At 41.0% G+C, this 9977-nt stretch overlaps 1 protein-coding gene across 1 annotated transcript; it reads left to right on the plus strand.

Moving 5' to 3' along the window:
• Window positions 1-268: 268 nt before the first annotated feature.
• Window positions 269-8515, plus strand: LOC137221738 (disintegrin and metalloproteinase domain-containing protein 20-like). Its single transcript, XM_067731912.1, has one exon. It carries the CDS (start codon window positions 5938-5940, stop codon window positions 8329-8331), a length of 2394 nt encoding a protein of 797 aa, XP_067588013.1. The 5' UTR covers window positions 269-5937; the 3' UTR covers window positions 8332-8515.
• Window positions 8516-9977: the final 1462 nt, after the last annotated feature.

Here is a 9977-nt window from a genome sequence, read left to right on the forward strand (position 1 = left end):
AGGGTGATGGTGGCCTCATAGAATGAGTTGGTGAGTGTTCCTCCCTCTGCTATATTTTGGAAGATTTTGAGAAGGATAGGTGTTAGCTCTTCTCTAAATGTTTGATAGAATTCGCCTGTGAAGCCATCTGGTCCTGGGCTTTTGTTTGGTGGAAGATTTTTAATCACAGTTTCAATTTCAGTGTTTGTAATTGGTCTGTTTATATTTTCTATTTCTTCCTGGTTCAGTCTCGGAATTTTGTGCTTTTCTAAGAATTTGTCCTTTTCTTCCAGGTTGTCCATTTTATTGGCATAGTGTTGCTTGTAACAATCTCTCATGATCTTTTGTATTTCTGCAGTGTCAGTTATTACTTCTTTTTCATTTCTAATTCTATTGATTTGAGTCTTCTCCCTTTTTTTCTTGATGAGTCTGGCTAATGGTTTATCAACTTTGTTTATCTTCTTAAAGAACCAGCTTTTAGTTTTATTGATCTTTGCTATTGTGTCCTTCATTTCTTTTTCATTTATTTCTGATCTGATCTTTATGATTTCTTTCCTTCTGCTAACTTTGGGGTTTTTTTTGTTCTTTTTCTCTAATTACCTTAAGTGTAAGTTTAGGTTGTTTATTTGAGAAGTTTCTCGCTTCTTGAGGTAGGATTGTATTGCTGTAAACTTCCCTCTTAGAACTGCTTTTGTTGCATCCCATGGGTTTTGGGTCATCGTATTTTCATTGTCATTTTTTTTCTAGGTATTTTTTGATTTTCTCTTTGATTTCTTCAGTGATCTCTTGGTTATTAAGTACTGTATTGTTTAGCCTCCATGTGTTTGTATTTTTTACAGATTTTTTTCCTGTAATTGATATCTAGTCTCATAGCATTGTGGTCAGAAAAGATACTTGACAAGATTTCAGTTTTTTAAATTTACCAAGCCTTGATTTGTGACCAAAGATATGATCCATCCTGGAGAATGTCCCATGAGCACTTGAGAAGAAAGTGTATTCTGCTGGTTTTTGATGGGATGTCCTGTAAATATCAATTAAGTCCATCTTGTTTAATGTGATATTTAAAGCTTGTGTTTCCTTATTTATTTTCATTTTGGAGGATCTGTCCATTGGTGAAAGTGGGGTGTTAAAGTCCCCTACTATTTTTGTTTACTGTCGATTTCCCCCTTTATGGCTGTTAGCATTTGCCCTATATATTGAGGTGCTCCTATATTGCATGCATAAATATTTACAGTTGTTATATCTTCTTCTTGGATTGGTCCCTTGATCATTATGCAGTGTCCTTCTTTGTCTCTTGTAATAGTCTTGATTTTAAAGTGTATTTGTCTGATAGGAGAATTGCTACTCCAGCTATCTTTTGATTTCCATTTGCATGGAATATATTTTTCCATCCCCTCACTTTCAGTCTCTATGTGTCCCTAGGTCTGAAATGGGTCTCTTGTAGACAGCATATATACGGGTCTTGTTTTTGTATCCATTCAGCCAGTCTATGTCTTTTGGTTGGATCATTTAATCCATTTACATTTAAGGTAATTATCGATATGTATGTTCCTATTAGCATTTTCTTAATTTTGGGGGGTTTGTTATTGTAGGTCTTTTCCTTCTCTTGTGTTTCCTGCCTAGAGAAGCTCCTTTAGCCTTTGTTGTAAAGCTGGTTTGGTGGTGCTGAATTCTCTTAGCTTTTGCTTGTCTGTAAAGATTTTAATTTCTCCGTCAAATCCGAATGAGATCCTTGCTGGGTAGAGCAATCTTGGTTGTAGGTTTTTCCCTTTCATCACTTTAAATATGTCCTGCCACTCCCTTCTGGCTTGTAGAGTTTCTGCTAAAGATCAGCTGTTAACCTTATAGGGATTCCCTTTTATGTTATTTTTTGCTTTTCCCTTGCTGCTTTTAATATTTTTTCTTTGTATTTAATTTTTGATATGTTGATTAATATGTGTCTTGACATGTTTCTCCTTGGATTTATCCTGTATGGGACTCTCTGTGCTTCCTGGACCTGATTGACTATTTCCTTTCCCGTATTAGGGAAGTTTTCAACTATAATCTCTTCAAATATTTTCTCAATCCCTTTGTTTTTCCCTTCTTCTTCTGGGACCCCTATAATTGAATGTTGGTGCGTTTAATATTCTCCTAGAGGTGTCTGAGACTGTCCTCAATTCTTTTCATTCTTTTTTCTTTATTCTGCTCTGCAGTAGTTATTTCCTCTATTTTATCTTCCAGGTCACTTATCCATTCTTCTGCCTCAGTTATTCTGCTATTGATTCCTTCTAGAGAATTTTAAATTTCATTTATTGTGTTTTTCATCATAGTTTGTTCGGTTTTTTTCTTCTAGGTCCTTGTTAAACGTTTCTTGTATTTTCTCCACTCTATTTCCAAGATTTTGGATCATCTTTACTACCATTACTCTGAATTCTTTTTCAGGTAGACTGCCTATTTCCCTTCATTTGTTTCGTCTGGTGGGTTTTTACTTTTACCTTCATCTGCTGAGTATTCCTCTGTCTTCTCATTTGCTTAACTTACTGTGTTTGATGTCTCCTTTTTTGCAGGCTGCAGGTTCCTAGTTCCCATTGTTTTTGGTGTCTGCCTCCAGTGGGTAAGGTTGGTTCAGTGGCTTGTGTACGCTTCTTGGTGGAGGGGACTGGTGCCTGTGTTATTGTGGATGAGCCTGGATCTTGTCTTTCTGGTGGACAGGACCACATCCAGTGGTGTGTTTTGGGGTATCTGTGAACTTATTATGATTTTAGGCAGCCCCTCTGCTAATGGGTGGGATGTATTCCTATCTTGCTAGTTGTTTGACATGGGGTGTCCAGCACTGTAGCTTGCTGATCCTTGAGTGGAGCTGGGTCTTAGCATTGAGACGGAGATCTTTGGGATAGCTCTCACTGATTGATATTAAGTGCGGCCAGGAGGTGTATGGTGATCCAATGTCTTGAACTCATCTCTCCCACCTCAGAGGCTCAGGCCTGACACCTGGCTGGAGCACCAAGACCATGTCAGCCACATGACCATGTACGTGGGGAGTTTCTTGCCTTTCGGGAAGTCTGAGGTCTTCTGCCAGTGTTCAGTAGATGTTCTGTAGGAGTTGCTCCACATGTAGATGTATTTTTTATGTATTTGTGGGGAAGAAGGTGATCACCACGTCTTACTCCTCCTTACTCCTTGAAGGTCCTCCCCAAAGCCTCAATCTTTATCTTTAAATTATATAGGGATATTTCTGAATAATTTTTTTTTCACCACACTATGTGGCTTGTGGGATCTAAGTTCCCTGACCAGGGATTGAACCCAGGCCACAGCAGTGAAATCCCAGAATCCTAACCACTAGGCCACCAGGGAACTCCCTGAATAATTTTTTTTTAAAGTCACACAAATTATATGTTTCTAAAATACAATGGTGGGACAGGCACAGGATGGACACTCTCATTCCAAAAGGGAGAAATAGGAAAGAAGAAAGGAGCGACCAGTCCCAAGTATGTCCAAAATCTTAAGGCAAGAGAATAATTAATTCTCTTTGGCTCCGTGTTCTTCCCTCTAGGCACACTGGGGATTTTGTTTCACTTCCGGATCCATTGGAGTGAAGGTCCTGCCTTCCAGATACACTGGGCTGGCAGTTCTAGGTTGGACACCCAAGACTCCTGGAGGCCTGCCCCATGGTTTTGCTGAGCACAGCCCACACTGCAGTTCTCATGGACTGAAGTCATATGCCTGTGGCTCCCCAGGCTTAAATAATGTGCAGTGGTTCTACTAGTCTGGGGTCCTGGAAGTGGCCTGCCCCCATGGCTCTGCTGGGTACTACCCTAGTGTGTGCTCTGTAAGGTGGCCGCCTCTCCAGGGTCATAGGCCCTCGGCTCCAGTAATCTCCATCCTTCAAAATCTGGGTGGAATTTGCACACCAATGGAGAATGCCCAGCGTGGACACTGCCAAAGCCTGCTGTCTGTGCCTTCTAGAGGAGTGGCTACTGTTGCCTGTGCTGTGGAGTGCTGGGAATGGAACCCAAGTGTGTGGCAACTCTGTCATGCCTCTGATAAGGCATGAAAAGGTCCTGAAGGCACTGGAGACCCCTCCTTTGAAATTGATCTGATGATCTCTGGATCACCCTTTGGAGCAAGGGGGTGATTCTGCTATTGTCTTGTACATAGCTCCTGACTTGTGGAGATGACTTACTAATCTTATCAAGTGGTTTGCTTGACCACATCCTTAGTGTTCTATTCAGACCATGCTTTCTCAGTCTTTTCTATATGGATGGCCTGGGAATTTTCCAAATCTTTAAAGTTCCACTCTTCTTTGATGAATAATTCCATCTTTAAATCACTTTTCTCTTCCTACATTTTACTAGAAGCTTATAGCAAAAGGAAATAAGCCAGCCACTCCTTCAACACTTTGCTGAGATATTTCCCCAGTTAAATATCCAACTTATTTTCTAAAGTTGTACATTCCACAAAACACTAGGACACAAACCCACTCCAGCCAAACCCACTCCAGCCAAATTTCTTTGCTACTTGATAACAAATGGCTTTTCCTCCATTGTCCAATAACATAATCCCCATTTCTGCCTCATTAATATGGCCTTTCCAGTCCATATCCTACCAATCTGTTCAAGATTACCTAGGTATTTTCTAAGGTATTTTCTAAGGAGGTTGGGGGTTTTCTATGCAACTTTTCTCTTTTCTTTCTAGGCTGTCACCAAGAGTCTGTCCACAGCACTGTAGGCTTTCTAGTCTTCTGCTCAAAACTCTTCCAATCTCTATCCAATACCTAGTTCCATGCCATTCACACAATTTCAGGTAACTGTTACCTACAACAGTACTTCCAGGAACCGATTTTATGTTATATTATGTTAAGGCAGCAAAACACCATTATTGGGTGACTTATACATAAGAGAACTTTATTTCTCAGTTCTGGAGGCCAGTAAGTCCAAGATCAAGGCACCATCAGATTTAATGTCTGGTGAGAAGCACTTCCTGGCTCATAAATGACATCTTCTCACCATAACCACACAGGGTAAAAGGGTGAAGGATCTCTCTGAGTCATCTTCTATAAAAGCACTAATCACCTTCCAAAGACCCCACCTGCTAATACCACCACCTTGGGGGTGAGGATTTCAAACGTTCATCTTGAGCACACCCCAATCAAGATTCAGAAGTTTCCCATCACTCCAGAAACTTCCCTCCATCCCTCCCTTCCCTCACATCAGGAAAACAGTGATTTAAATTCTATTCCCCTATATTACTATGGACTATTCCAGAACTTCATACAAATGAAGTCCTATATGAAGTTTCTTTGGTCTGATTTCTTTCTATCATCATAATATCTATGAGATAGATACATCCATGTTCTTACACATGTTGGAAACTTGTTCAGATTTATTGAGGATTATCCCACTGAATGAATATGCCATTTTGTTTGCCATTCATCTATTGAGTACTGGTTGTTTGTTTCCAGTCTCTGGAATAAACTTGTGAATAATGCTGCTATGAATATCCACATACGAATCGCTGTGGGGAACGTCCTATGGCTGGAATCACTGAGACGTAGGGCAAATATAAGTTTAACTTTATTAGAAACTATTATTATCCAGCCTACCTTTTCTACTCGTGACACTATTTATTCTTTTGTTCCGTTAATCACCCCCAACACATTCCATTTTTATAAAGTATGAGAGAATCTGATTCTTTCCTCAAAATTCTTACAAAAAGAAGCTTCCACTCTCCTCTCCATTTCGTAATTTCTTGATTACAAATTGAAGCCTTGTCTCATTTTGGTTTCAGGGAAAAAATGTCAATCACTGTCTTAAAATTGCACCAAACCACTGATTCTTCCCCTGTGACTTCTCCAAGAGACCGTGGGACCATTCAGCCCAAGCTATACACTCCATTTTTCCTAATTTCTCCCATGTTTCCTCCTCTCTAAGAGCCCTGTGCCAGGATCCCCAGGATCACTTAGCACAGCCCCTCCCCCTCATGAATACACCATTGTTATGTAAGAGCTTCCCCCTCCCTCCTCCACCTCTCTGGGGAGGCCCAGCCTCCAGCCTCTCTCTGCTCTCCTCAGGACTAGACTGCTGTTTAGCAGTTGCTGTTGCAGGGATAGTCTTGCCTGCCTCCCGCTGGAGTGGATTTCTTTGGTCACAGGCTTCTTCACTCATGGGGCCTGCCTGGGCCCAGGCCCACCTGGCAGGTGATCTCTGGCTGCCTCTGCTCTGGCTACTCCTGTTTCCGACCTGCTGCTCCCATGACCCCCCAGGTTGGCGCTTCACTTCCTCTGAAATTGTGATCCCCAGGAAGGTGTCCCACAGAGTGCGTGGAGCTGCAACACAAGGCCAGCTCTCCTACAAGATTCGCTTCAGTGGCCAAAGACACGTGCTTCACATGAGAGTCAAGAAGAGCTTGCTGCCCAGGCATTTTCCTGTTATCACCGATAACGACCAAGGCGCCATGCAGGAGGACTACCCTTTTATCCCCCGAGACTGTTACTACTTTAGCTACCTGGAAGGGGTTCCTGGGTCCATGGGCACACTGGACACCTGCTATGGGGGTCTGCGTGGCATGCTGCAGGTGGATGACTTCACTTACGAAATCAAACCACTGGAGGCTTCTTCCAAATTCGAGCATGTGATTTCTCATCTTGTGTCGCAAAAAACACCAGCAGAGGATGCAAAATGTAAGATTGAAAGGAAAGATACAAATCAAGCATATGAGGAGGCGATGACTGCTGAGATACCTAGAGCAGCTCCTGTGTATTTGTGGTGGCCGCATAGGAAATACTTAAAACTTCACTACACAGTTTCTAACTCATTAGTTGTTCAGGACACTAATCATACACATATAATAGAGTATGTAGTGATTATAAACAACATATTGCATACCATTTTCTACCAGGGTCAACTTCAGGTTTTGATTCGTCTTATGTGCATATGGGATGGCGTGGATAGGATGAATTTATATGAGTGGCCTAATGCTGCAGCTGCAGTAAGGGAATTTGGTTTATGGAAATGGTGGGGATGGTTTAACCAAATTCCTCATGATACTTCAATGCTTTTCACAGGACATAAAATCGCTGGGTCCTCATATTTTAGCTCCCATGAAGGAATATGCAACCCCAATTGGGGAGTATCGTTTGTATTTGTTTCAAATTATCACATATTTTTAGCTGCAACTGTTGCAGCACATGCAATAGGTCATGTTCTGGGCTGTGTACACGATGGTCCAGGTTGTCACTGTTTTCGAAGAGATCACTGCATCATGGCTCCTGAGCCTGGTCTTCTAGATATGATGAGCAATTGTACATATAGCCAACTGTATAAGCGGGTTTCTATGTGGGATCCTTGTTTGAGTATACCAAATGTACCATACCGTAATTTTCCTTATGTAGCTCCTCGCTGTGGTGACAAGATCATAAATCAGAGGGAAGAATGTGACTGTGGCACCTTAAAAGACTGTGCTAGGGATCCGTGTTGTCAGAACAATTGTGTCCTCACCCGTGGCAGTGATTGCAATGAAGGAAGTTGCTGTGTTAAGTGTAAATATGCTCAACCTGGAACTCTTTGCAGAGATACTCTTGGTATTTGTGATTTACCAGAATACTGTAACGGGACAACGCATGTTTGTGCAGCTGACACTTATATCCAGGATGGAACCCCATGTTCGCCATTAGCTGTTTGTGTGAAGGGAAACTGTAGTGACCGTGATATGCAGTGTCAAGCCCTCTTTGGCTATAAGGTAAAAGATGCTGCACCAGCATGCTATAATACATTGAATATCATAGGTGACCGATTTGGGAACTGTGGTGTGAGGGTGATTCGAGGAGGAGGAAAACCTGTAAAATGTGAACAAGATGATGTTCTGTGTGGAATGCTGCACTGTGCTAATGTGAAGGTACTTCCTGGTGGTGGGGAGCACACTACATTTCATCATATAGTAGTACAAGGTACTAAACCAGAAAGCTGCTTTGGGTACGATGCCCACTTTGGGACAGACTCACCAGAAATGGGGCTTGTAGTGGATGGTGCATCATGTGGCCCAGGATCATACTGTAAGAACCAAAACTGTACTTCTTTTCAAGACATGCGTTTTGACTGTGATGTCAAGATGTGCAATTACAGAGGGGTATGCAACAACCGAAGACATTGTCACTGTCAGCGAGGCTGGAAACCACCAAATTGTAGCAAGAAAGGACCAGGCGGCAGTGTAGATAGTGGCCCCCCACCTGCCAGAGAAATAGGTATTCGAGCCAGGCTACTAGAGAATATAAACAGAGGAACAGCTCTACTGCTTCTTCGTCTTTCCCTTCTTTTGCTTTCAGCGGTGATAGGTGCCTTTTTCTATGTAAAAGATACTATGGAAAACGAAAAATAAACTGTTGGAAAAAATAACCTCTTGAACCCAAGTAAATACAAACTGGAACACACAAAATGGAGAAAATTACTTTGGCACTTACTGGAAGAAATGATCGATAATCACTCTTACAGGATTAATTACGTAATTCTATAACTCTTCCCAAGTTGTTATCTTGAAATAAAATGACTTGGCAATTTAAAAAGGGTCTGTGTGGTTAAATGCATTTAATATTTTATATCTGATCATAGTCTTACTACTCCTGTAGATGATAGTGGGAACTGTTAGATTCAACAACAAGAGGACTTATACTTATTTATGTTGTGCATACTAAAGTTTCACAGATATGCCTGTAGCACTCCTTGTTTGAACCGGTATGCACTTGTTTAATAGTTTATTAGACTTTCCCTTATTTGATTATGTACTAGATTTGTGTCATTCGTTCATGTTTTTGCTAGTGTTAAATAAGCCTAACATAAAAGATAGCATAAAAGACACCTTGACAGATACAGTAGGAAGATCAAAAATTTTGGCTCATAAGTGCATGAATATCAACAGTAGTTCAACAACCTGCTAAGTATGTGATCTTGTCCAAAGTCATAGGCTTTCAGAGGATCAAGGTTATATGTGACACGTTACACTGAGAGATGAAATATAGTTTTCTGGGGTTTTGTGATGGTCCAAAGAAAGGCCCCAAGAAGGGCCTGGAATATGTTAGGCACTTAATAAATGCTGACTCTTTCATTCTCATTATTATCTTGGGTAGTGCTAAAACAGAAGTATTCCAAGTATAAGGACTTCGGCATTTGATATCTTTTATTGTAAAGCCATCACACAAGGAGCCATTGATCACTGATTTATCACTTCTTATGGGCCCTAGTTATTAATGTCATACCATCTCACATTTAAAATCCTAGGAATTGCCCAAGCACAGCCAGTCTATAAAGTACAGGATGAAACTGCGTGCCTGATGTATAATACGTACAGGAACAAAAACTTACATAAAAGGAAACAGGAAGCAATCGCTTCATCAGAGAGTATTAGAAGCAGGTCTCATAAGTGAGATGTGTTATATTCGTGCTATTAAAATGTCTCAGACGTTGGATCAAATCCCTTTCTAAATATGGAGTCCAGATGAGGGTAGCTACCTAAGGGAAGAGGAAGGATGCAGCAGTAGAGAATCAATGGGATTGCCACTCTGTGACATTTTAATTTGTCCAACTTTTATAGAGTTCTCTTAGGCAGCATTTCTTGTCCACAGAGCTTATCTAGTAGAGTAATCTGGATCTTCATCCTTGACAGGTCTGAGACCCAGTTTACTATACCCTTGTCAAACATATGTTACTGCATTCGCTCTTTGCACCAATATCTATTAAAATCGAAGTTGGATGACCATTTACGAACATGGTTACTTCTCCTTGATCCAAAGGCACCTGATGAAAACAAAGTATCTTTCTTCCTGTGGGTCGGGGTGTGTGGTCGGGGTGATTTTGTTTCAAATTAGCAGTCCATTTGCCAAAAGGTGAAAACTGTGGCCCCTATAGCTTTTTTTCTCTATTTCTATTTTTCTGATATCTATTCATGTCCTTATTGGTCTTTTTGCACTGGTGAAGGACCTTTTGTTTCCCTCAAGGTGTTTAATTTGTAGTACCATACAGTCAATTGTG

The sequence above is a fragment of the Pseudorca crassidens genome, chromosome 1 (assembly GCF_039906515.1).
Source record: "Pseudorca crassidens isolate mPseCra1 chromosome 1, mPseCra1.hap1, whole genome shotgun sequence".
Lineage (NCBI taxonomy): Eukaryota > Metazoa > Chordata > Mammalia > Artiodactyla > Delphinidae > Pseudorca > Pseudorca crassidens.